The following is a 27400-nucleotide window of genomic DNA, read 5'->3' on the forward strand; positions in this document are numbered from 1 at the left end:
AAATGAGGTACAAAATCCACCAGCAGGCTGCTGTTTCAACTTGCAAACTACATTTCAGAGCATGTTGTATTACTATGAGTTTGAACAAAATAGCACAAGTTTTGTACATGACATTATTGGCCACGTGATGTCGATGGCTTATTGTTGTTATCCATTGCCTCAACTAGATCAAAAAGAAAAAGAAAAAAAAAAAAGAGTCGAAGATACATTTCATATAAAATTCGATGTTTGTGTTTGAATTTGCTTGCATTGCGACTGATAGATAATTCATATTGGAACTCATCCGAAATTTCTATGCGGCCTTCAAAGTTGAAGTTTCATATGATACTGAGATATCCTGCAAAAGAAGATGGAATGATGTCAAAATAAGCACACACTGTTTTGTTAGTGACCATGAGAAACTGAAAGATCTGAATTTCAGCTCCGTTTACATGACCAGACTTAAAACCAAAGAGGAACTGAAACTATCCTGTAAAATCTATTAATTGGAGCACAATATATATTGACACAGATGGATTTCACCATGGAAGCCACAAATACAGCAGCAGTATCCGAAAATGAGACAAAACCAGCTATCGGAACCTATTTACTATGATCTAGTCAAATATGTTGGACTGAATCCTTAGCTGGTTTGTTCTCGTCATTGGATGCTGAAATTCAAAACAAATAAATATATATGCAGAAAAAGATGCGGTATATGGATGCAAACTTGCCTTCAGCAATGCTGTGCTTGAGAAGGTGCATTTTGATGTGATTGCACGTCCATGATCCAACAGCCATCCCACCTCGCTGTAAGTATCACCATCTTTACATTCTTTTAGTGAACACCACAACTGCTTCGGAAGCAATATCAGACCACTTTCATCTCTTACGGATTTCTGCTCACTGTTGTCTAAAAGCTCTTGAAAAAAGTTCTGTTTATCCTGTTCACATTATATACTAATTAGACCTTGGAGTTACAAGAAATCCAACAAATCAATGATAGTCTACCAAATGGATTGATATGCAATTACGTTGAGGTAATAGCTTCAGGAGAATTCAACACCAGAATACGTAGACGTTTCTTCCTATGGATCAAAACATGGATGTGATTCCCATTGTGGCAAAAGCAAAGAATGAAGTGAACCTCCGCAGCAAGAAAAATCACAAACTTTTAACCAAACAAAAGAATTATTTGAACCTCTCAAGCATACTTATTGAGCACAATAGTCTAATTACGGCACACAATTATGTTCAGGGATTTGAGCTTAATTTGAGCATATCAATCAAAATATACACACCAAACCAACAAGAGAAGGATTTTCATAACTCACATTTTCCAAACCATAACCATCAAAATTGGCAAGAGCTCTTGGGCCCTGCCAAGTCCCAACAACTTCTGAAGCATTCAATGCAGCCGTAGAAGCAAAGGCAGAATCCCGGATAGCACACCCGCCTAATTGATCCCCATTTCTGAATGGTCCATACCACTGCTCACAAAAAACTCTTGTATTCTGCAGCATCATCTTCATATTGTCTATACGGATGACCTGAATTATTCTCACACGTGACTCCTTATCTTGAGGGTTAATCAAGCAATACTCCAACTCCAACAACTTATTACCCTTTTCCTCAACTGGCCAGACGGCCACATAGCATCCGCTAGACTGATATGCAAAGGCAGAAACTTCGTTATTCACACCACCAATGTTCTTCTCAATGACGGTGTATCGTGTAGCAGCATCAGCTTCACATCCAACTGTGGGAAGTAGCTCTATATTCTTGTACACAAGAACGGGCTCTTCCGGGTTAGCAAGAGTGGGGCATTGAGTCTGCCAATCGAAAACCTTAACCTCCCACTCCCTGTAAGCTCCAGGTACAACATTCTCAGGAAGTTCAATTGGGTTCCCTTCCTTTGTGAAGTCTGCTCCATAGCCATCCCATTCACCGGACACATTTCTGGCAAATTCGGACCACGCTTGAACAGATAAAGAAGATTGATAAAAGAGAAATTGAATTAAATGCATCTTAAATATATCAACTTTAGATTCTAGATTTCACATATATAACATAAAGCATGGAAATTTAACCATCACCATCTCTTATCCAATCCTTTTTCTCTGCCTTATATTAAACCAGGTATATAACAACTGACCATTTTAGATTGGCAGCATGCAAATTGTTTGGAAATTAACCAGAATTATACAACCCAAATCCAAATAGCTTCATTTGCTCCAAATATTAAGCCAAGATGAAAACTTTTTGTTGCTATAGATACAATCAGATGCTCTTATTTAAACCCAAAAAGCCAAATCCTAAAATAAATAAGCAGAAGCATCACCATAGGTTTTGACTTAGAGAGCTTAGAATAAACTTACCAGTGGCAGAAGTGGAAGTGGGATTGAAGTTGCTGTCCTCCTGAATTTGGAGTTTAACATCAGAAAGGGTGGTGTTGGTGGAGGACGAGGCAGTGCTTTGCACAATTTGAGTGCTTTGGCGACGATTGTGAGGCTGTTGAAATTGAGGGCTTGAAGGCTTTTTAGAAGGCAAAGAAGTGCTTAAGCTCAAAGCTCTGGTGTGGGGGATTATGCTGTTCAAAGCCAATGCCATGAGACTTGGATTTTTCAAATATGCTGTGGGTTATGGTGGCCGTTCTCTGCTCTTATCTTCAGACACAACAATGAAGCTGGGAAAGAAAAGGACACAGTTGTGGCCTTGTTCTTAGTTGCTTGGCTGCACAAACAAGATGATGGAATATTCTTCTGAATCTTTGGCAGTTAGGAAGCCTGGAGAATCAATGGCACTTTGCAAACGCTGTCGTATCATCTGATGTATTTCTGTTATTTTACATTTTGGGCCTCCACAAATTGGGTGGGTTGGAGGTGAACTCAAGCACAACCCAATATTTTATATATCCCAATAATTATGAGTGGGAATACTTTTTTGCTCAATTAAGAATTTAAACGTTGGTTATCGCTTCGCTTGTATGTGTTACAGTCTGACAACGTAAGTATTTGGCCAGTCATAGAACTTATGAAATGCATTGTTTTGCTTAGTAGGTGATGGTATATTTGCCGAATATGAAAAACACTATTAGATTGTGAGCCACATCAAGTACCAAACAAATAGTGAAAATGACATATTGAATCTTAACTAGAAAATGGACCAAACTCTTTGCCAACCGTATTTTGGTCTCTACTAATTTAGTAATTTTGTTGTCTCGTCTTTTACTATACTAAAATTACAATTGTGATATATTTTAGTTAATTTTTGGACTACATCTATAAACAGCATTAGAATCACATAGCCATTTACAACTTTGGTTCAAAACAGTGGCAGAGCTAGTAGCTTGTCTTTGGGGGGCTAATACTGTAGTTTCAAAGTTTTATAGCCTTATATTTCAATTGATATAGCAGCAGGTGTTTAAGAGTTATTGGCTTTTTCATGAAGTTTGGGAGGCCACGGCCACTGCAGACCTAGACGTGGCTTCGCCCAAGATTCAAAATATAGATTAGGGTTTCTCCAATGCACCAGAAACCCAAAACCCCAATTTGATTTTTTTCCCAAACTCAAACCCATATTTAGGTTTCAATATAACTTTTTACTCACATGCATTAGAGTTAAAAAAGAGATGACCTTTATTATATAAGGTTGACATCTCACTTGAGTTAAAAATGTTGTTCACAATGTAGTGTATACATAGTTTATCTTTAGCATTATTCTGACAAGTTTGGATTAAAATTTAACCAACTTTGGTTTAGTGCTTATTGGTTAGCATGTGTTAAAATATTAGTCCGACATAGAATTGGATTGGACTACTATAGTAAAAGGATTACTGGAATAAAAGATTTGATGATTGGCATTTGGCAGCTCACCCATTACCAATTTGACTCTCCAATAAGTGTCAACTATTCAGTCGGTGCAATCATGGGATCCATTTGCTGTCATGGTTTGGTCAAAACTCAAAAACTAAAACTAATTATTTATTAATTTATTTTTGCCCTTTTTTTCTTTTATTGGTTTATGTTTGGAAAAAGAATGAGCATCCAAATTTGTACACCGACACTTTCTACTTGGTTCAGGTGAAAAGCAAAATCTGGTCCTACAATTTTAAGACCTCAAAGTCCTTCAATTATTATTATTTTTATTTTTATTTCAGAAATTCTTACATGACATGAAAACCCCACCATGCAAAATTAGATACGAGTTCTTGGTGACTAGAACAGAGATGAGGCTTCATGGGGTAATCCTTTTCTGTAAGTGTCTGTTCATATCATGTTTGCTTGCTGGCAATGACATTGGCATTTGGCAATTTGGCATGCATCACCGACAGTCAAAATTTGTGTAATTGGAAATGCGAAAATAGACTCCATATTTGGCCTTATTGCCTTTTCTTTTAGAAACCTTTTTCTGACCACTTACCCAAAAAACAAAAATAAGTATCTAAAATTTGTGGTATAGAAATAAGAAGGTCGTGAAACGAGAGGTAAATTCAGACGTTTTAAAATTAAGTATTTAATTTTTATAATATAAAAAACGTGTGAAATATGTGTTTTTACGCGGTTGTATTCTGTAAATTGTCTTTATTCTTAAAAAATAAAAACATTGAATAAATAAAAAAGCAAACTTCACTCTAAAGGAACGGATGGATCCCATTGTCATAGATCTACCAATATTGAAATTGACTTTGTATCACAAAAATCCCAAGTATCTTGAATCTTAATGCATAAGATTGAGAGCTGAGCTGGTTCTTCTCATATACATTGTAATAGTCATTGTTGGATTGAATTAAGCAAGACATCAAGGAAGAAGAAAGAGGAGCTAATTATAAATATTTCATTACTAGCAATTAACTAGCTCATAAAGAGCCACTTATACAAATAATGGAACCTGCAAAAAAAAAAAATATTGCTTTCAATAAAAAAAATAAAAAAATAACATCCATATTGGAGTATTTACTAATCAATAAATTGCTCTCTTTCTCTCTCTCTCTAACCATCCCATGAACCTCTGGTAAATGATGAGCAGCAAGCAAACCCTGCAATTCCCATTGCTGATTGTTGGAATATTAGTGCCCCCATCACCTCAATTTGCCACAAATTGCAGAGAAATCTGACCACCATTAATGAACCACCTTCTTCCACAGCAAGCCCACATGACAGATAATAGAACAACAACAACAGCAACAACAACATGAACCTATCTAATTACAATGGTATAATGATCTTCATGCAGGAACATGAACAAGAACATTAACAAGTACACTTTTGATCCATAAAGGCCCGACCTTTGTTGATTAATTTCACAAACCAACACTTACCAATTAATCTCAGCCAAGCATTTTCTTGGTTTTGGTTCTCCCGTCATCAAAATTGTACCTATAAGTTTGAGGAAGGCTGTCCACATCAGAACCCACGAGCCTCTTGAGCTCTGACCTGACCTTGTAGAACACATGCCTCCAGCTTCCTCTGTTGTCAGAGCCAAGAACTTTAGTCTCCTCCTCGTTCATCTCCAGATCTTGAGCAAAGATGGGTTTTCTGGAGAGGATCCAAGTCCACCCCCAGAGCCACCATTTTCTTATGGACCCTCCTGCATACTCTCCCATGGCGGAAACCGATTTGGATCTGCTCAAGGCCCATGATGTTGCAGGGGATGAGATGGGCTGTAGCTTGAGGGAGAGAGAAGAGAGCCTCCTGCGCAGGCCTGGCTGCTCTGTTAATGGATCTTGAAGGCCTTGTGAGACTGGGAGTGATTGGCTTGCGGGCATGGTTGGAAAATCTGAAGCAAGTTGCTGTTGCTGTTGGCTCTGTTTTGAAAGCTCTGCAAAATTTGAGCTCAAGAAGAAAACAGAGAGGAAAACAGAGAGGAGAATGATGAAATGTGTGTTTTGGGTTTTGCGTTGTGTTTTTGTTTTGTTTTTAGGAGGAGGTGGTGAGGTGAAATGTAGCGTTCACAGCTTCATCACAGGCTGTTCTTATTCGTGTTGTGGAGGGGCCCTGTGAGGTGGTGGGGTCCATGGAGTTCTAATTCTCTGCATTTACAGCATTTTCTCCTCTATGATGGGTGACAGGGTGTGGAGTTTCTCATCATCTTTTAGAATTTATTATACTTTTCGCGATAATTTGAGGTCTTAATTTGGTTTTGAGTCCAAAAAAGTAAACAAGAAGTTCTTAATTTGGGTGATGATTGGGAAAATTTTCAATTTAGCTGGAGGCAATCATCTCTTCTTCTTTAAATTAGGCTTGTTTCTGGGTCCATGTAAATTCATTCATTCACCATAAAAACGGGTTTTGCAAATATAGTGGGTATTTGTTTTTGTTTACAGCTGGTCAAGAATAAATATCAACTAATTCCTTTAATTAGATGTGAAGGAATAAAACTATTTGTATTATATTTACCGATACGTGTTATAATATCGTATTTCTTAAAAGAGAGAATTCATCTATTTAACTCATCACAAATATATATTGTTCTTGCATTCTCGCAGTCATGTGAGCAGAAACTTGAGATATACTTTTTTTTTTTTTTGACGAATGAGACCTACTCTTATTACGCAAAAACAACTACTACTAAATCGAAGACTAGTTAATAATAATTTACTATAGTTTGAACGGATTCACAACATTACATTTACATGACACATTGTGTTATGGTTCAACAATATATTGAGGGGTTGTGGCATACCAATCATTGTGATGATGCAATCATCATTGTTAAATCATAATATACATCGACATCTTAAGTTACTACAAAAGATATGAGCCAATTTTTGGCCTGTGATGGTAGGTTGATATTAAAAAAATTGAAAGGAAGTGAATCACGATAACTTGGGAGTTGGAGTGGGGAAGGAGGCAGAAAGAGCAATTTCTCACTTTGGCCCAGGAAACGTGGGGAGAAGGTATCCAAGTGCATAGCATAGGGAGGAGCCAGAGTGTGAATGCAGGGACCACCCTTGAGTTGTCGGTTGTAAAGTCTGGATCTGCGGATTACAAAATTATATTCATTCCCATTAGTTCCCTCCCTCCCTCCTTCCCTAATACATTGCTTACATTGTTGTTTAGTAAGTAAAACATGTTGTTTAATGAATAAGTAATAACCCGCATTACGCTAATATCATATTCGTATAAAAACACGATACTTGTTTATATTGTGATTTATGAATAATTGTATGTATTCAAAGTTTATTTCAAGATTTTCTATTTGGTGAATAATTCGGTAGTGGAAGTTTTTGTCATTGCAAGGAAGGATGGGAATGGGAGCTTTGTATCTTTATTTTTCATATGTGATGAGAGGGAATAAGTTATAAAGATGTAACATTATTGATTTTGTTATGTGATCACAAATTCAAGAAAATGAAATGCAATGGACGTGTCTAAATAAACCCAAAAAATTACTCAATACACTCATCATGACCAACATCACTTCCATCTCAAATATCGGTATCGCTCTAATTTCATAAATGGGATGTTGAACAAGACTAGGCATCACCTCCATTTTAGATATTGGTATCGCTCCGATCTCAGATATCAGGACTAGCCATCCTTGGGTAGGTTTTTAATTTTATATATAGTTTGATCTATACACCCAAGGGCAAAAGAACAGGGTTGTCAAGTGCAATGAGAAAAAATTTGTCATTGGGTTTAGTTTATAATTACGATGGATACATTTTAGAAAGTAAATTCTTACACAAGCAATTTTACACTATGAAATTCAAGATTCTTTTATCCCCAAAATGTTGGTGGATCCCTATTTTTTGTTGTTGTATTTATGGGCTTAACCCATATTATTTCTTATAAATAAAATCCATTTTTTATTCCTGCCTAATAGACTAATAGCTGGAAATCATTAGAATGAGAGGTATCAAAAAAAAAATTAAATTATCATTCCCCAATATCACTAGTATAAAAAAAATAATTGAAGAAATAACTCTATCCTAATTAGCTAAAGTATTTTAAAATAACATGACAAAATTGTATTTGTAAATAGTATAGCCGGGGGGCTATACTATTTAAATATATTATTTTAACGGTATAGCCGTGCGGCTATACTTTTGACATATATTCCAACATTTTAAAGGTATAGGGCAAGGCGATACCATTTAAATATATTATTTTCAAAGTATCGCCGCGCGGCTATACTCTTAGAATATATTCGAACGGTATAGCCGCCCGGCTGTACTCTTTAAGCATATTCGATCTGCGAGTGCAAGCTTCGTCTGTCTTCATTTGGAACAAAAAGGAGGCGGCCAGACCCGCCCAGGCCGCCTAGGAGCCGGCTAGACCCACCATCACCGACTAGAACAGCCCAGGCAGCCTAGGCGCCGCCTAGATCCGCCCAGGCAGCCTGACTCCCTTATAGCATCAGAGTGAGTCTTTGTAGCTTGGAAGCACGTATAGAGAAGCGAAATGGCTGTGACTGCGAGTGCAACCTCAACTACATTTGTCTCATAACATCGATGAAAATACCGTTACCCTTGCTATCAAGGCCTGTCAAGGGGACCCCAAACCCGGATGCCAAATTCACGGGTTTGCAGTTTCTTCTGGGCTTGCTTCGTATAGTACGTTGTCAAATTCTTTGATGAGACCAAAGCTGGACAGTTTGATGGTCCCCTTACTTATCTTTTAGACTATGTGCTATACTGATATAGTTTCTTGGAATACTATTCTTTCGGGGTTCCGAACAAGTGAGGGTGCACTGAATTTTGCTCTTAGGATGAATTTTAATGGAGTTGTTTTTGATCCAGTGACTTATACTACGATTCTTGCTTTTTGTGCGGATCATGAAGATTTTCTATTTGGATTACTACTGCATTCTCTTATATTTAAGTCTGGTTTAGATGGTGAAGTTTTTGTTGGAAATGCACTTATAAGTACATATTCGAGGTAGAGGCCGTTAATAGAAGCTAGGAATGTGTATTGATGAAATGGCGAATGAGGATCTGGTTTCATGGAATGCAAAACTATCAGGTTACTCTCAAGAGGGAAATCATGGGCTTGAGGCGATTTTTGTCTTTATTGAGATGGTGGGAGAAGGGATGGGGTTAGATCATGTCTCATTTACTAGTGCAGTTTCAGCTTGCGGTCATGAAACGAATTTAGAACTTGGGAAACAGATACATGGCTTGACAATTAAATCAGGATATGGAAGTCATGTTTCAGTTTGTAATGTATTGATCTCGACATATTCAAAGTGTGAGGTTACTGGAGATGCAAAATTAGTTTTTCAGTGCATGAATGATTGCAACGTAGTGTCTTGGACAACTATGATTTCAATAGACGAAGAAGATGTCATCGCTCTATTTAATGAGATGATATTGGATATGGAGTATATCCAAATGATGTTGCATTTGTTGGACTAATCCATGCTATATCAATTAAGAAGTTGGTGGAGGAAGGCGAAATGATTCGAACCTGGTCGGCAGGATTTCAACTTTCAGAGATGAAACTTACAAGACAACAATAAAATAGTTATTATTTAAATTTTGCAGCCAGTGAGTTTTTTAGTTAGATTATCCCCAGAATGTTTTTCTTTCGTTTTTCTGAAGAGGACAGGAGTTAGAACTTGGTAGCTGTTCTAACACTGCTTGTTCATCGCAAAACTATTTGATAAAATGCTCTAGCCACCGCTACTTGGTCTACTCAAGGTCCAAAACCTTTGTATGGTAATGCCAAAATTGAGGATGTTATGAAGTTGCATCTTTGAATTTTACAAGGTTGCTAAAAATCATGTAACAGGTAATGTGTAGAAAGGTGATAAAAATCGTAAAATTAATTGGCAAGAAGAGCTGCCACAAATAAAAATCTTGTAACTGGTAATGTGTAGAAAGGTCCAAAACCTTTGGATTGGATTCTTATTTTTTGTTGTTACATTTATGGGTTTAACCCGTATTATTTCTTATAAATAAAATTCATTTTTTATTCTTGCCTAATAGGTTAATAGCTGGAAATCATTAGAATGGAAGGTATCGGAAAGAACTTAAATTCTCATTCCCCAATATCACTAGTATAAATAAAATAATTGAAGAAATAACTCTATCCTAATTAGCGAAAGTGGTATTTTAGCCCTGAACCTTAAAATATCATGACAAAGTTGTATATTTAAAGAGTATAGCCGGACGGCTGTACTCCTTAAATATATTATTTTAACGGTATAGCCGTGCGGCTGTACTCTGTGAATATATTCGAATATTTTAAAGGTATAGCCGCGCGGCTATACTGTTTAAATATAGTCAAAACAAACACGAAGATACTCGCGACTCAGCCATTTCGCTTAGCGCTTCCAAGCTTCAAAGATTCTCTCTCTCTCTCTCTCTCTCTCTCTCTCTCTCTCTCTCTCTCTCTCTCAACTCAAGCTTCAATTTCTTTTTTGCTTTCGTTTCGGCTGCTGCGTTGATTGGATTGGATTGGACTCTGTCTATGAAAACCAGCAAATGTCATTCAGCTATTGAAATCTCCACTAAGATAACAACTCTGAGGCTATAAGGGAGTTAGGTGGCGCCTAGGCGGCCTGGGCGGATCTAGGCGGGGCCTGGGCGCCCTGGGCTTTTCTAGGCGGCCTGGGCGGGTCTGGGCGTCCTTTTTTTTCCAAATGAAGACAGACGAAGCTTGCACTGGCAGAGGAATGTGGTGCGCGAGTGAAATGAAGAGATAGAGAAACGAACACGAAGCTTGCACTCATAGTCCAATCTTCAAAATTCAAATACTCGGTCTTGAGCCTCTCTCTCAACTCAAGCTTGGATTTTTTTTCTTCGGTTTCGGCTGCTGTGTTGATTCAATTTTTTTGGGTGCTTTTCTGTTATTGAAGTTGGCAACGTCAGATGAACATCCAAGGCCGTTTCTTAGTATGCCAGAAGAAGCCCAGCAGATGGTTCGTTAACCTGAGGCACACATTGCAGTTTGGCATTGGATTACACCATGCCGGTCTGAATGACAAAGATGGATCTCTGGTTGAGGAGCTTTTTGCAGACAACAAGATTCAGGCATTTCTGTCTTACCTCAGTAAGCATGAGTCTTTCCTGAAAAACACATTAGGAAAAGAGAATATAAAAAGATCATGTTCTTACTCTATATACTGATTAGGCATACCTATTAAATTATAGGTATTGGTTTGTACCAGCACATTGGCATGGGTTGTAAACCTTCCAGGTCATCATCTGGTCATTATTAAGGTAAGGCAAAATTTGTGCAGTATCTTTTTCATTTGGTTCCTATATTTACAAAGGTTTCTAGTAGGAGTATATTGCAGCAGATGTTCTTCCGGACAAATTTACGTAAGTGTTGATTCTCTTGCAGCGAACAGAATATTATGATGGGAAAACAAAGAGATATGTTGATTTTCCAATATGAATCACAGATATATTGCAAATGATGGTTTTGGTCACACATGACTATATAGAATAAAAAATGGAAAGAAAGAAATATGTGAATCAGATTACATGCTTTTCTCCGTTTATAATCAACAGTTGCTTAGATTCTACAAGAAAGATGGGAGTAGATGTCCATCACAATCCGCCCACACCTAACAAATCATGTTACTTTCTGAATATGTGCCTCAAATACTAGGAATCAGGTTGTTTGGGGTTTTGAATATCAGAAAATCTAATAAAGTCAATGCATGAAGTCCTGCAGTCATATATCTAATCAATAAACCATTTTCCTTTTTATTTTCTCAATGCTCTACTCTACACCTATCTTTTTTTTGCTGTTAAATTCCAGAACGCCTATCATTTGCATTGCTGCTGTGACAATGATCCTCTTGTATTTAAATGCGGTGAAGACACAAGTTCAAAGCCTTTGGTTTTTATTATTTTGTGTCCTTGGTATTTGATTTACAGATGCTGCTGTGACATGAGCATAGTCTTCTACAGATGTTTAATCCAGCTTAATATGGCTTGGACAATACTGAACCTGAGTTTGATATAAAGTGCATAAGGACTGCTTAGATGATCCGCATGTCAAAGCCAATCTGCTATTTCAGGTCAGAGTTGTCTTCAACTATATGTTTTTCAAACAAAAACTTCATGTCCTTATCCTTTTTAGTTCTCTCATCGTTTTATTCTCTTACCATGCATAAAATTCTGCATTCAGGCACATTTCTCGCAGTTAGAATTACCAATCAGTGATTATGTCACAGACGTGAAGTCAGTATTGGATCAAAGTATGCGAATCATCCAGGCCATGATAGATATATATGTGCTAATAGTGGGTGGATTTCAAGCTCAATTACTAGCATGAATCTTCTGCAAATGGTCGTGCAGGTACTTGCCTAGAATAAAAGACGAGTGCGGGTGCGAATTGGGCATTCTGCCTTGTTTATATTATTACATTCTACAGCTAGTGCTAGTCCTCTTTCCTGTATATTATCTTGTATTTTTTTTTTCCTTTGTCCTCCTAGAGAAGCTTTTCTTTTGTGTTTTTCCTTTTCACAGTACATTACCCCAAAAAATATTGGGCCATTTCAGCAGGACTCAAACCTTCAGCTTTTGGGTAACTTTATATTTCTCTTTATTAAAATTGAGTATATTGTGGGATATGATTGCCAGTATTAATGTATGTTTGGATGCAGCTTACTTATCAAATCGGAGTCCTCACGAAATGTTGGATCTCCTACACTTGCTAGATAAAAGAGAGATAGGACCATTTGTCCTAACGAAATTGAAGTTGAAGAACCACGGGAACGATTGTGAAAATTAAAGGACTCAAATGCAAATCGGGTCTAAGTTCATAGACTAATAAAACGATTAACCCGCTTACAAAATTATATTCATTCCCATTAGTTCCCTCCCTCCTTCCCTAATACATTGGTTAATGAATAAGTAATAACCCGCATTACGCTAATATCATATTTGTATAAAAACACGATACTTGTCTATATTGTGATTTATGAATAATTGTATGTATTCAAAGTTTGCTTTAAGATTTTCTATTTGGTGAATAAGTTGGTAGTATAAGTTTTTGTGGAAGGATGGGAATGGGAGATTTTGTATCTTTATTTTTCATATGAGATGAGAATGAATAAGTTATAAAGATGTAACATTATTGATTTTGTTATGTGATCACAAATTCAAGAAAATGAAATGCAATGGACGTGTCTAAATAAACCCAAAAAATTACTCAATACACTCATGACGAACATCACTTCCATCTCATATATTGGTATCGCTCCGATCTCATAGATGGGATGTTGAATAGGACTAGCCGTCACCTCCATTTCAGATATTGATATCACTCCGATCTCAGATATCGGGACTAGCCATCCTTGGGTAGGTTTTTAATTTTATATATAGTTTGATCTACACACCCAAGGGTATAAAATGGAGACTTTAGGAATATGTTGGTGTTGGGTGTCTTGATCAAATCCATGAGTGCATTTAGAGGCCTCCTTAATAACGTATTTCGGTTACTCATTGGGCTTGGGTCATTCTATTTCTGCTTTCGGATTTTGGATCTTACCTCAGCCTGGTAATAACAGGCCAGAAGGAAACCATGACCCAGATGAGGCCATAGTGACGACCCGTCGGGTTCAGACCAAAGAACCGGTTACTAGAAAACGATGTCGTTTTGATGGGTTTCTTCTTGCTTGAGGTGAAGCGAGCTATGGATGTGTGCAGTTCTTTATACAGCCCAGTGGCTGTGGCAGTGGCGGGTCTTCCTCTGTAGCTTAGAGATCTGAAAGGACCAAAATTTATACAAATAAAAGCAAACCCAGTGTGAAAATGGAGTACAGGAAGCTCAAAGATCAGGTATTTTCCACATAACATTATCGGATTTCTTCAATAAGCCCTCAAATTTTCGACCTTTTTCATTCCCATTTGATCTAATTGCAGGATCAAGATGGAGCTTCAGCTCCTGAAGACGTCGAGAGTTTAAGGGGAAAGCCTATTTCTGCTGTGGGTCCAGTTGAGCGGACCAAGTGGAAGCGCAAGTATGGCCTATCTTGTTATTTGCTCCAAGTTGGACAAATTTGTTATTTTTATTTTATTTTGTTTGATTTGTGTGTATTGGGTTGGTTCGAATAGGTCAATTGTTACTCTGGCTTTGACTTTCCTTACGAGTTCACAAGCTATATTGATTGTGTGGTCGAAGAGGGCTGGGAAATATGAGTATAGTGTTACCACTGCAAATTTCTCGGTAAGAGAGGCAGAGGAAGTTAGATTTCAAATTACACTTCAAAGTTTTTATGATTTTTTATGTGACTTGAAATGGGTTGTGTTTTGGGAATTAGGTGGAGGCTTTGAAGTGTGCCTTGTCACTAGCTGCTTTGGCACGAATCTGGAGCAATGAAGGTGTTACTGAGGATAACAGGTCTTACAGTGATCTTATGGGAGAACTCAATTCAATTCGTTGTATAATGTATTGGTTATTGAGGAATGACTGGATAATAGGCGACTGAGAGAGATTGAAACCCGGAATTACATAATTGTATTAGCTCTTTATCTTTGTCATTTATGTGACGTGTATCCTGTCATGAATTAGGTTGAGTACAACACTGGATGAAGTTGGTGTATACCCCATTCCGGCATTGCTTTACCTAGTCAAGAATCTGCTTCAGGTTGGTTGCAGTAGTATGTTGTCTTTTTGCATCAGTAAGTTAGGTCTTCTTATTTCTTGAAGTTTGATTGCATCTACCGCTCATTTGTATGTGTCAGTATTATATCTTCGCATATGTGGATGCTCCGGGTTATCAAATACTGAAGAACCTGAACATTATCAGTACGGGTGTTTTATACAGAATCATACTAAAGAGAAAGTAAGTAAATATGGACTAAGCTAAGCTGCCTATTTGTGTGCTACTATATACTGTTGGGTGAAGATTAAAGCAAACTATTCTTATGAACTTTTGTTTCTACTCTACCTTTTGCAGGTTAAGTGAGATTCAATGGGCTGCTTTCATTATACTATGTGCAGGGTGCACTACTGCACAACTGAACCCAAAGTAAGTGTAATCAGTATTATATCTTTCCATTGCATTATCTGATTAAATTTATGCTGACCTCAAAAAGTCCTAGCATATGATTGATCCATAGTGCTCGACACCAGATGTTGATGATAGCGAGTTAACTGTATTGAATCAATGGAGGAACTCAACTCATTAATATCATGTACATTATTCTAGGTTAAAAACTTAAACTCATCAGTATTTAGATTCCTCAGTTATGTATGGAAATCAGAGGGCAGTGAACATTGTTCACCACTTTTTAATTGGTAGCTTTTATAAATTTCTGTATGTGTTCAACAAGCTGGTTAAAATGGAATTCTTGTTGGCAGATCTGATAGTGTTCTCCAAACTCCATTACAAGGTTGGGTGATGGCCATTGTGAGTTCTCAACATTTTTAGACTCTTGATCTAAATTTTTCTTTTGTTATTTTCCCCCTTTTTATTTGCAATGTTTGTTAGTGTAACTGTTAGTCATTTGCAGGTAATGGCACTTTTAAGTGGTTTTGCTGGAGTATACACCGAGGTGAATTTCTTTAAAGCTTGTTCTCCACTTCATGTTTAAAGAATCAAAACTTATTTTCACATCATACTTACTGTTATCAAAATTCGGGGTTTAGATGAGTCTTTATTGGCATTGAGAACACTGTGGTTGACAATATGCAGCGCCAATAAATTGTGGGTTCTTTGATTGCTCTGGAAAAAAAAAATTATGTTAAAATCTTCTGTATGATATTGGCAGGCCATTATTAAAAAGCGCCCTTCAAGGAATATAAATGTGCAGAACTTCTGGTTGTACGTATTTGGAATGGCCTTCAATGCTGTTGCTATAGTGATTCAAGATTTTGATGCAGTGATGAACAAGTAATTTAAACCCTTTTCTCCATTTCTGATTTTTCTATTTTTTTTGGGTCTATCACTTTAGTAATTATTTCTGCCTTTATTTTTAGAAGATCCTGCCTCCAAAAATGCGTTTTCTGCCTACTAGCTACTGAAAACTATTCCCCTGTATTCCAATTATATTTATAAGTTATTATTCTATATTCAGGGGATTCTTCCATGGATACTCATTTATTACAGTTCTAATGATTCTCAACCATGCACTCAGGTACATTTGTATCCTCTTTGGCTCATCAGTTTATCAATAGCTTTTTGCTTGTTACACATATTCTCTATCATTTTCCTACTGTGGCTCTATTCGATTGCTTACGTTGGCTTCGTTTGCAGTGGCATTGCTGTGTCTATGGTTATGAAGTATGCTGATAATATTGTGAAGGTAAGACATGGAATTACAGCTTTGATTTTGGTGAGGCATTCACTAATGTACTTTTACATGCATCTCTATAATGTTCTACAATCATGCCTTGGCATACTATTACAACATTCTTTCTTTAATTTGATTTACTTAATGTGATATTTGGGGTGTTTTGGTAGAATGAATTCATAATTTCTTCATTCCTCAGATAAAATCTTGATCGGTTGTAGCAACTTCCATACATATCTTTGGCCATGTTAAGCAAGAAAAGGGGGGGGGCGGTGGGGGGGTTAGCAGGGATGCTTGTCTTTTTATTTTCTGTTGGACTACTTGTGGCTTGCCAAGTGTTAATCATATATATATATATTTATTTATTTTTTTTGGTTATTAAAATTAATAATGTTTGTTGGAATCACACTTCTCACATCTCTAGGTCTTTTAGGAAGTTCCAATCTTAAATTTAGCTGTGTTCTGCAGGTATATTCTACATCGGTAGCAATGCTTCTTACAGCAGTTGTGTCTGTGTTTCTATTTGGCTTTCATCTATCCCTTGCCTTTTTCCTTGGCTCAACGTAAGTTTCCTCTGCTCACATGAAATATCTACTTTCTATGGGTAAATTAAGTGTCCTAGAGACCTCCATTCAGTTTTGTCATGTAGCATAATCAACTTGTCAAAGATATTGACAATTTGTTATACTATGAGAAGCTGTTTGTGGTTTGACTCAGATTTTAAAAAACATCACTTTATCTCAAAATTTCTCAATTCGCCACATTAAGACATAGATAAAGGGAAATAGCTTTTTGGCCATTTTGAGAGATACAATGGTTGATCCATGCTTCATTTCTTGTTTCCAGCGTTGTCTCGGTTGCGGTTTATCTGCATTCAATTGGGAAGGTGCAAAGATAGTGATGACTTCATTTTGTCATCTCCGCCCACTTCTTCAGTCAGTGTAAAGGCGTATGTTACTTGTATATTTTTTGCCTTGTTCTATTCAAATGTTCCGTAGATATCTTGAATACTGATTAAAAATCAGATTAGATGACAGGGAATATACTCTTCTCCTGTAATTTGTGTTCAATTCATTCAATATTAAATGAGTTCAAGGTTCTAGTTTCTGATAGTTGCTTCAAGTCTTTTTCTACGTGGAATGTTGATTGAAGAAATGAGCATCTGTCGTCAGATATAGCAGAGTATAGAGATACAAAGCAAATTGCAATCATGCAGCTCACATCAGAGCAACAAACTGATTTAACCATGGAGGATAGGAGGAAATTATTGAATCTCTAGGATTGGCAGGTCAAGCAAATTATATCATTGAATAAAAAGAGCGTTGCAAGAAGATCTTCAATCTACTTATGTTTTGGTGAAAACCATATTTATGAAAACTATATTTGTGGTTTGCATATCAATCTAGGAGGTGACCCAAGAGTGATCTGATCTCTCTGAAATCAAAGCTTTTAATCGCTTTTGGCAGCTAGGCTGAAACTAAGGCTGAAACTTACCATCAATACAATCAAAATGTACAAATGGTTGGATTGTATCTCGAATTTTCCTAGTTTGGAACTTACCTACGAAACTCAAATTTTCATCAATCATGGACTGTTTGGAATTTTCAATGTGACTTTTTATGAACAGCAACAGATGCACTACTGTAGGACTGTGATAATTCTAAGTAAAGCCGAACAAATCTCCTTAGTCATGACTAAACTTTAAGTTTGAGCTTGGACAAAATTAGAGAATGGTTTATAATAATCAGGACATATAACCACCCCCCCCCCCCCCCCCCCCCAAAAAAAAAAAAAGTAAGGGCGGCTAGCAACTCTAACCCATGTATGTGAAATCATATTTGTTTGAAGCTTATGCTTAAACAAATGAGCATGCTTGGGACAAAAGCCTGTCCAAAAGAACCAACCGTAAAGACTTAGTATTGTAGAAAACAATTCAACCACTTCACTTGAAAGCAACCTCATGATCAAATCAAAACACTATATAAGACCCACTCCATCCCCTCCCTCTCACATTCATCCATCTCTTCCTCTCTTTTACCTCTCTTATTCTCTATTGTTGATCACCAATGGCTTTCTCTAAGATGTCCCTTCTGGTCTTCCTTGTGCCTCTCTTTCTGGGCTCTTCTCTGGCTCACGAGTTTTCGATCGTGGGTTATTCGCCTGAGGACCTGACTTGCATGGACAAGTTCATCATGCTCTTCGAATCGTGGATATCGAAACATAGCAAGATTTACCAAACCATGGAAGAGAAGCTGCATAGGTTTGAGATATTCAGAGACAATGTGAAGCACATTGATGAAAGGAACAAGAACCTTGATGTTGATAGCTACTGGCTTGGGGTGAATGAGTTTGCAGACCTGAGCCATGAAGAGTTCAAGAGCAAGTACTTGGGGCTAAAACCCGAATCCACAAGAAGGAGAGAGTCCACCGGAGACTTCAGTTATAGAGATTTTGATGTCGAAGCATTGCCCAAATCCGTGGACTGGAGAAAGAAAGGAGCTGTAACTCCTGTCAAGAACCAAGGTTCATGTGGTATGTGCCGAATTCTCTCTCTCTCTCTCTCTCTCTCTCTCTCTCTCTCTCTCTCTCTCTCTCTCTCTCCATTTGTAATATGTATTTATGTATTTATATCATATAGTAATGAGCAAAGATGACAATCTGCAGGTAGCTGTTGGGCATTTTCTACTGTTGCTGCTGTTGAGGGCATAAACCAGATTGTCACAGGAAACCTAACTTCCCTGTCTGAACAGCAACTGATAGATTGTGATAGATCATTCAACAATGGCTGCAATGGGGGCTTGATGGATTATGCATTTCAGTTTATAATGTCCAGTGGTGGGCTTAACAAGGAAGATGATTACCCATATCTTATGGAGGAAGGCAATTGTGAGAAAAAGAAGGTAAGTACTGCTAATTGGGGTGCAATGCATTATAATGCTTTTGCTTCTTTGATCAAATTTAGCTGTCATCAGATCATGGCTGTTCTTATAGTTGCATTTGATTTTGCAATCTTCAGGGAGCTTCAGAGGTGGTGACTATAAACGGTTATCAAGACGTGCCTGAAAATAACGAAGAAGCTCTCCTTAAGGCACTGGCTAATCAGCCTCTTAGCATAGCTATTGACGCCTCTGGCAGAGATTTCCAGTTCTATAGTGGGGTGAGCTTTTTTTTTTTTTTTTTTTTTGGGTTCTTTTTTCAGAACACAAAACCTATTCATGCACAGTTTAATGCCTAAAACACATTAGTTAACCCTAACTGTATGGATTGTTGGTTTTTCAGGGAGTCTTCAACGGGCGTTGCGGGACTGAGCTTGATCATGGTGTAGCAGCCGTTGGATATGGTTCTCAAAAGGGGTTAGATTACATCATTGTGAGGAACTCATGGGGACCAAAGTGGGGTGAGAAGGGCTACGTAAGGATGAAGAGGAACACAGGAAAGCCAGAAGGACTCTGTGGCATCAACAAGATGGCTTCATATCCCACCAAAAAGAAATGATCTATTAACATGCATCTCCTTTGGTAAACAAAACCTTTGTTTTTTCTTTTTTCTTCGGTGTTGTACTTCCACAAATGATGGATTTTATTTGTGTACCATTACCCTTCAAGTTTATTAATAAAATTGCTAAGAAAGTTATGACAAAAAGACTACAACTGAACTGAGCGCACTACTCTATATCAAAATCTAACTCTTGTATGACTTTGTGAAAAGACTATCATTTTCCATTTGCAGGTAGAAACATCCCAGAGCATACAAGAAGAATTTTTCAATTTTACTTTTTAATTTAACAGTAGTAATACAGACAAGAAAAAAGAGAAAATATAAAGAGAAGTGAAGAAAAGAAAAAAAACCATTTGTATTGTTTCTCTTCTCCCCCTCACTCTTTCTTCTATCAAAGCCGAACACAAAAATATCATCAAGGGAATTCAATAAGGAATTAAATTTCTTATTTCTAATCGAAATTAGACTAGAGACGGGTTTAGTGTGAACAGACCTGCACAACATGCACCCAAAAACACATGTATGGGAGATTAATCTAAACCACGTGTAACAGTAGACACGTTTATTTATCAGGAGGCTGAATTTCAAAGTCTTAAATATTTAAAGCTCTTGCAGTAGCTAAGATCTAATACTTCATGTACTCTGAATGACTTAGAATAAATTCGATTAAGAGTACAGACAAGACAAGAATCAACATTATCAACTCTACAAAACTTCATTGTATTTGAAGACGCAATCATAAAGCCTTCCTCCTAGAAACTGGGCAACCTCGGGATGTTTCACCTGTGATAAAGAAAGGGGAGAAGCAAACAGAAGTTGCACAAAGTTAATATTATGCACAAAGGATGCTCAACTAAACTAATCAGTATAGAAGCAACAGAAAATTCTAGTGGAAGCATTACCATCCCAATCTTGAGGGAATCACACTTAAATTGCGCATAAAGATTTGTCTCTATCCCACGACCCTGTCAAAAGCAATATAAGTTATATTAAAATGACATCATCCCAAGACATTCTACACATCCACTAGACTTTTACCCACGACTATACCACTTTTAACATCCATTTCTACTCAATTTATATGGAGTCCATTTTATACACACTTCAATATATGCACGTAACTAGCCTTCAAATAAAGCAACCAGTTCAATAATTCAATTAAGACTCAATACTAGTAAGAATCCAAGTAAGTTTCTGTGTTGGTTTTTACCATTCCTTCCATAATAACTAGGTCTGCATCACTCGCCAGGTAGGCAATCTCTTGTGACACGCTTGAAAGATCAATAACCTGCAAGGAATTTAGAAACCAAAAAGGTTAATGTTATACAACTGTAACCATATTCATAATCGTGAAACGGAATGCATCAATTCTATCGGACAACAAACAAGAGCTTCCATTCCCTTACCGGCATATCATTACCAGAATTGGCAATGAAAAGATTTGAAGTATCAACACCCTTGAGCTTCCCCTCATTGTCCTTCAACTGGTAAAATGCCACTTATAATATTAGTATCATCCAAGATTTTGAAAAAAAGTTATTCTAAAATTTTATATTACCTTTGATATAATCTCAATCAGTTCAGGGTAAGTTATGTCATTGATAGAAGGCAAGTCATTAGCTGCCAACACAACCTGCATAAAAGAAGGAGATAAACATGTGCAAATAGGCTTAACAAGGCAACTCATTCAAAAATCGAGCATGAAAGCAATTGAAAGAAATTTGGAAAACGAAAAGACACCAGAACTCAGAATACTCATTCCATGCCTGGTTTAATGGGCACAGAGTCAGCTTAACTTTAGAAATGCATACTAAAGAATACATATATAGTTTTCTTAGAAAGAGAAACGATGCTAGAAAACTTCTGGGATTTCCACCATAAGAACCATTCAACAGAAGAAACAAGATCTGACTGCAAACCTGTGTCCCACGCCGGAGTAACTCTCTTGCAAATGGCAAAATTCCCAAAATAATATCCGCACCAGAATTGTCAACAAATATAACAGCCTGTGAACACCAAAACATAAAAAGGACAATTGGTTAATACATATAAAGCATATATAATGGCATAACTTCTTTCAGTGAGATCTATAACATACACATGGAACTTGCCTTTTTCCAAGATTTCTTGCTCCATTTCAATTTGAAAGCGTCCAAGTCATCGATAACCCAGGGTCGAGGGACAAGGTTTTGGCAACTAGCTAAAAAGGACATACCATCCTTTGAGAAAACTTCTGCGAGCTTCAAGAACATAAAAACAAGTAAATGTCAAGCAGTTGCCACTGAAAGAAGTTGTATAGATGAAGTATTGCTTTAATATTAACAAGTAGTTGTGTAACAAAAACCATTTTGTCATGCATATCCTAAGAATAAGTATGATGTATGTAAAAATTTGATGTGACCAAATTCAAGTAGTGGGGAGTGAAGGCTTTTAGTCAGGTATCTAATACTTACTAGTTCTACAACAATAAGAAAATTGCATACCTGTGCAGAACCAAGATCAAATATGTTTCCAGCAAATATCCCTCTAACGAGATTCTCTAGGCGCTTTCCTTCATCTTCAATAGCATCACTTAAATCCACTACATTCTCAAACAGGGATATGGCCTTTGCATTCTCTTCATCCTGAGGTGTTTGATCAGTATTTGGAACTCTCTGTCAATTAATTATTGACAAAATGCATTGGAAAAGTTTTGTATAACAGTTAGCAAGCACTCACCTTGACTTTCTTAAATATATCCTTGAACCCCAACTCCCTAAGGACTTGCTCACGAAGTCTGCAAAGAAGCTAGATTCCCCCAAAAAAAAAAAAAAGCAGAATGTTCCATGGTAAGAAGATGACGATGATATCACAACTGCAACAAAAACTAGTAACCAAACAAATTTTGAGCTTACAATGCAATCTGGTGGGCCACCATGACTCTCAGGGTCCTTCTTCAAGTCCTCAAGTATCCCAGAGTACCTTTCAGTAAAAAACACAAACACATTACATACATTTCCAAAAACGAACCTCATAACCAATCAATAAACTCATCACAAAACAATCACTAACCTTTGAGCAAATTTTTCAGCTCTAGCCGGAGCATCGTCAACAGCATCGGTCTCAGCTCGCTTCCTGCCCCCAAAAAACCAACCAAACCCATTAACACGAAAAAGAAGAAGAAATTAGGGTTCATCATGGAGCTGAGGAAGATGGAGATTACTTGAAGGAAGGGATGGAGTTGAGGAAGAGGTCGATCCATGCCAGCTCAGTCGGGGTTGCCTTGCGAGGATTGTCGGAGGGAAACCTGAAGGGGATGGTGCAGGCTCTGTAGTTCGATTCGATCGGCGTCGTCAGCAATGGAAATGCCACCATTTCTGATGCGCTCTCCATCTTCTTCTTTTCTTCTTCTTCTTCTCTCTCTCTCAAAATTTCCGACTTTGTTTCTTCTTCTTCCTTCGCCTTACTAATACACACACACAGGACAGAGCAAGCAAGTGGACAAAACCCACAATGCGTGTGGGAAAATGAACTCGAGGATATAATAAATTATTCTTCTAATATTCTTTTTACTTTTTGAGCCCATTTCCTCATATACGAGGCACGTGTGCGGCCCTGATTCAATTACTATGTATGCGTTGATTATCTAGATTTTATTGGTAAGACTGATGTGACGTAATGCTTTTTTATTTTTTTTTATTTTTTTATTTTGGGTCAATTTATTTTTTTTTATTTCTTCCAAATAACCAGTATCATTTTCCTGTTTTGGTGTTTTTACGAAGATACCCCTTTCTTTTTATGGGGGAATATTGGAATTTTATTCAACCAACAGAGGATGGCCATCATGAAGAATACCTTCTACTCCAAAATTCATGATGCTTGAGTGTATATCTAAACACTTCTTTTTGTTCACAAATATACTCAACACTTCCACTTTTTTTAATGATCCATGTTAGAAGTCTCGGCATGAATTGAACTATTTCAATTAAATTTATGTCTCGATCGCTGTTTGATGAACTTATAAATTGAACAACAGTCCAATATATTGTGTCTTATAAGTCACGTCTAGAAGAGTGATATTCATAGTCCAAGCCAAACCAAATTATATCTTTGTTAAAATATCTAAAAGAAAAATGTCTATTGCAACTTCCATGGTCCTTGCTAGCACAGATAAGAGAAAGATAATTAGTCACTGAAACAGAAAAGAAAAACTCTAAATTCTTCATGGAAGTAGTGCAGTGTTCCTGAGACAGCATTGAAGTCCAAACATCAAATTTCAAGTGGAAATTAACTATTAGGATCTCCCAAATCCACCAAACAAAGTGGCAAGCAACTAAGTACATGGAGGTGGGATTTGGGTGCCACTGAATTTAGCTTTGACATTGCTGCAACTTGAAGTAGCTTGTTTCTCCCCAGATGACAGGTCCAAGTGAACATCTTCAAGGTAAATATTCTGGCATGGGATCCCTTTGCTGCATTCAAGAGCCACTGCCACCTCCGACGATGATGTCCCTCTTATGTTCTTGAAGTATATGTCACTCAGCTTCACTCTGGATGGTGCCTGCAAAATTTTATAAAAATTCAATAAGAGAGTATATAATATGATCAGGATGGCATTTTGTTCAACCTAATAAAACTCAAACCAGAAATGAAGCACTTTTACTACATGCCTGGAAAATTTGGTTACCTTAGAAGTGCAGGATGTGAATGGACAATACAATTGATCGATTATGATCGGATTGGTCACGTTATTCATGACAATGTTTTCGAATGTCATGTTCGTGGCTGCACTGTTGCCGGGAGAGTTTGCCCATGTCTTGATCCTAATGCCGTTGGTGGTACCTGTCATGGTGCAGTCTTTCACTACAAGTCCACTAACATCTCTTTCGTCTGGATATTTTCCTAGACTTCCCACACTACGATTTAAAAAAAAATTGCAAACATGTACCCGAAAATACGTGTTAATCAGGCTAAGTAAGCTTCATACATAAGTAAGTACTATTTCATTAAATTGAAAGTACCTGATGCCATGGCCAGGTCCACAAGTGATGCTTGTTATGGTGATCTGAGAATTTCCTTGTCCAACCGAGATGCAGTCATCACCGGTAGCAATATGCGACAGAGAGAAGTAGACACTAGAGCTTCGTTCGATGTGGATGCCATCGGTGTTAGGACTTGTTTCGGGGGCTGAAATCTTGAGCCTGCTACCTTTGAAGTTGTGACATTCTACAAGAGCTATGTGAAAGAACTTGCTGTTCACTGAAGTTAAGCCTCGGATGACAGTCTTATTCATTGCCACAAATTTCAAACTCTGAGAAGGAGAAATTGATTTCCAATTAGCTACAAAAAATGATGTACAATTTAAGAACAGAAAGAGAAAGCTATGGAGCAGACAGTTGGAAGAAGCTTGCAGTTGGAGTCTGTGGGGCACTTGTTGTGAGGCCAGGCTCGAGCACCTCGGCCATCAAAGGTTCCACCTCCGGTCAAGGTTAGCCCCTCCATCCACCCAAATTCGAGCCAACTACCACCAAATCCATACTTGCGCAGGTCCGTTGTAGCCTTCAAATAACCCTGCAATGCAAGCAATTTATTTCTCAAAGCTGTCAGCAAATGTCTTGATAGTTGATGCTATAATGTAAAAAATGTAGCAGATGGAAATCATAAAAACAAGTCTTGCCTTCACGCGAATCGTCAGAGACGAAACGTTTAGGCAGGGGCCTGAGAATTTAAGAGGGCCAATTATGTATGTCCCTTTCGGTATCGTAATGTGTGCCCTACCTGTAGACTGGCATGCCTCCTTCCATGCTGCCATGAAGGCCTGAAATTACAAGCAACAGTTGTATCTCCTTGTCAAAATAGAGCTAAAACTACAAATGTCTACAGCAAACAAATTCACATGATGCGAAAGAGCTGATCAAAAGAAAACTAAAAACAGGGAACTGAGATCCAACATTGCTGTCATCAGTTCGACCGTCCGCTCGGGCGCCGAAGCTCATCACGTCAAAAACAGCAGAGTTCTTAGCCCTGTGATGCAGGCTTCTTCCTTCTGCTTTCATCCCTTTGCCAAAAACACCTCCAACCCAAAACATGGAAAGCACAAAGATCAATCTGACGTCCAAGAACTCAAGGCTCATATTGCCCATGTTGGAACGGTTGTTATCTTCCAGCCTCTGCTAATTACAGTTCTGAGTGTGAGTGTGGTGATCTTATTCGAATATTTCAAAAGCAGTTACAGAGACAGACCAAAAGCAGTTGATCACAGACTTCATGGACAAAAATACGCACAAAAAAAAAAAATTTTAATTTAAAATATGAACGTGTATAAGTCTGGCAAAGAAAGAGAGCCCACATCGTGGGAAACTCCACAAAAACTTCCCACCAACTCCATCAATCCGATAACCCCCATAACCTCCACCCGCGTATCCTCTCTCAGTAGCTTTCTCTCTCCCCGTCCTCTCTGTATCTCAAGAACTCTCAGAGAATAAACACTACAGGGTATAGCCGAGCGGCTATACTATTGTTGACACGTGGCAAACTGGCTGTATTACTCGGATTTTTTAATATTAAAAACTATATAGCTGAGCATTATTAAAAACGAGTATAGCCGGCCGGCTATACTATTTTTGACAGGTGGCGAAATGGGCCATAGGAGCCATGCGGTCTTTTTATTTATTTTTATAAATAGTATAGCCGGGCGGCTATACTCGGCTTTTTAATAATAAAAACTGTAGTATAGCCGCACGGCTATACGATTTTTGATACGTGGCGAAATAAGCGCAGGCGCCAGCAGATCTTTTTTAATTTTATAAATAGTATAGCCTCCCGGCTATACTCTGGTATAGCCGTCCGGCTATTCTATTTTGGCACGTGGCAAAATGGCGCAGCCGCTAGGCGGGTCTTTTTTTATTTTATAAATAGTATAGCCGCGCGGCTATACTATTTTTGACAAGTGACGAAATGGGCTCTAGGTGTCAGGCGGATTTTTTTATTTTGTTTTGTAAATAGTATATCCGGCAAGGTTTTTTCCTGACTTTTTTACAAAATAGTATACCCGCCCGGCTGAATGTCACTCTCAGTCTGGATGCTTCTCATATGTGCTTTGAACCTCTGTACTTCCTCTTCAGCAGCTAAAATATCCTGCCTCAAATCAACAGAGTAGCTGCCACTGCCAGTCTATGATTGTCTCCTGTCAGTTGTTTTGTCTCTGCTGCTTGATATGCAATTTTATTTTCCAGTAGTTCAGGACGTGGTAGTGCCTCAAATGGTCGGTGACCAGGAGGCAGCCCTAACCCAGGCAAAGGACCATGCCGCATCATACCTGGAGATTGAATGGGACGTCCCTCAAAAGACGATGGAATTTTTCGTCTCCCAGACATCCTTGTCTAATAATCCCTATGGCCATAACAAAGTTCAATGGTGATTCACTGAGCCCTGAAGGTAGCTGCCTTAGTGAAAACAAAAAAAACAAAAAATTCGAAGTAACCCGAAGCTTTCAAAGATTATAAAACCAGTTACTGGTGATAAATACAAATATGTTATTACACAAGTTAATTGAACAATCCGTTTGCGTGACACCCATTTTCCCTAAAGATAAATTAACTCGGCAGCCTGACAAGAGAAACAAGAGTGATCTCAAGAACAAACCAACAATGGATGAAGTAGCAAACAGATAAACAATCTGTACACACTATTGATCAAATACTAGAATAGACCAGAGCTCCGTCGCCAATTAATGAGAAAGCATTA

General features: G+C 37.7%; 6 protein-coding genes and 1 long non-coding RNA gene across 7 annotated transcripts; 3 read left to right on the forward strand and 4 right to left on the reverse strand.

Moving 5' to 3' along the window:
* Positions 32–2845, reverse strand: LOC18766567. The gene is made up of 4 exons (XM_020570730.1): positions 2358–2845; positions 1314–1957; positions 714–923; positions 32–337 (listed from the first exon to the last, which is right to left on the reverse strand). Exons 1-4 carry the CDS (start codon positions 2587–2589, stop codon positions 293–295), a joined length of 1131 nt encoding a protein of 376 aa, XP_020426319.1. The 5' UTR covers positions 2590–2845; the 3' UTR covers positions 32–292.
* Positions 4785–5935, reverse strand: LOC18768944. The gene has a single exon (XM_007201804.2). It carries the CDS (start codon positions 5744–5746, stop codon positions 5309–5311), a length of 438 nt encoding a protein of 145 aa, XP_007201866.1. The 5' UTR covers positions 5747–5935; the 3' UTR covers positions 4785–5308.
* LOC109946262 lies at positions 10372–12782 on the forward strand. The gene is made up of 4 exons (XR_002269461.1): positions 10372–10976; positions 11078–11146; positions 11813–11955; positions 12066–12782. It is a non-coding gene; the product is annotated as an uncharacterized LOC109946262 (long non-coding RNA).
* Positions 13458–17289, forward strand: LOC18767081 (CMP-sialic acid transporter 2). Its single transcript, XM_007200283.2, has 14 exons — positions 13458–13720; positions 13805–13902; positions 13997–14108; positions 14203–14282; positions 14454–14529; positions 14627–14727; positions 14842–14913; positions 15246–15294; positions 15398–15439; positions 15656–15777; positions 15962–16021; positions 16141–16189; positions 16646–16740; positions 17024–17289. The coding sequence occupies exons 1-14, from the start codon at positions 13694–13696 to the stop codon at positions 17073–17075; spliced, it is 1035 nt and encodes a 344-aa protein (XP_007200345.1). The 5' UTR covers positions 13458–13693; the 3' UTR covers positions 17076–17289.
* On the forward strand, positions 18186–19819 carry LOC18766578 (cysteine protease XCP1). The gene is made up of 4 exons (XM_007201320.2): positions 18186–18709; positions 18842–19077; positions 19194–19334; positions 19457–19819. The coding sequence occupies exons 1-4, from the start codon at positions 18244–18246 to the stop codon at positions 19670–19672; spliced, it is 1059 nt and encodes a 352-aa protein (XP_007201382.1). The 5' UTR covers positions 18186–18243; the 3' UTR covers positions 19673–19819.
* LOC18767382 (uncharacterized protein At2g17340) lies at positions 20100–23178 on the reverse strand. The gene is made up of 12 exons (XM_007201252.2): positions 22878–23178; positions 22727–22789; positions 22570–22636; positions 22394–22462; positions 22159–22299; positions 21787–21915; positions 21595–21681; positions 21234–21308; positions 21082–21159; positions 20886–20963; positions 20578–20640; positions 20100–20458 (listed from the first exon to the last, which is right to left on the reverse strand). Exons 1-12 carry the CDS (start codon positions 23045–23047, stop codon positions 20381–20383), a joined length of 1098 nt encoding a protein of 365 aa, XP_007201314.1. The 5' UTR covers positions 23048–23178; the 3' UTR covers positions 20100–20380.
* LOC18767316 (exopolygalacturonase) lies at positions 23988–26099 on the reverse strand. The gene is made up of 6 exons (XM_020553580.1): positions 25606–26099; positions 25332–25472; positions 25049–25225; positions 24676–24965; positions 24342–24570; positions 23988–24215 (listed from the first exon to the last, which is right to left on the reverse strand). Exons 1-6 carry the CDS (start codon positions 25795–25797, stop codon positions 23988–23990), a joined length of 1257 nt encoding a protein of 418 aa, XP_020409169.1. The 5' UTR covers positions 25798–26099.

Source organism: Prunus persica, chromosome G8 (genome assembly GCF_000346465.2).
Source record: "Prunus persica cultivar Lovell chromosome G8, Prunus_persica_NCBIv2, whole genome shotgun sequence".
In the NCBI taxonomy this organism is placed as follows: Eukaryota; Viridiplantae; Streptophyta; class Magnoliopsida; order Rosales; family Rosaceae; genus Prunus; species Prunus persica.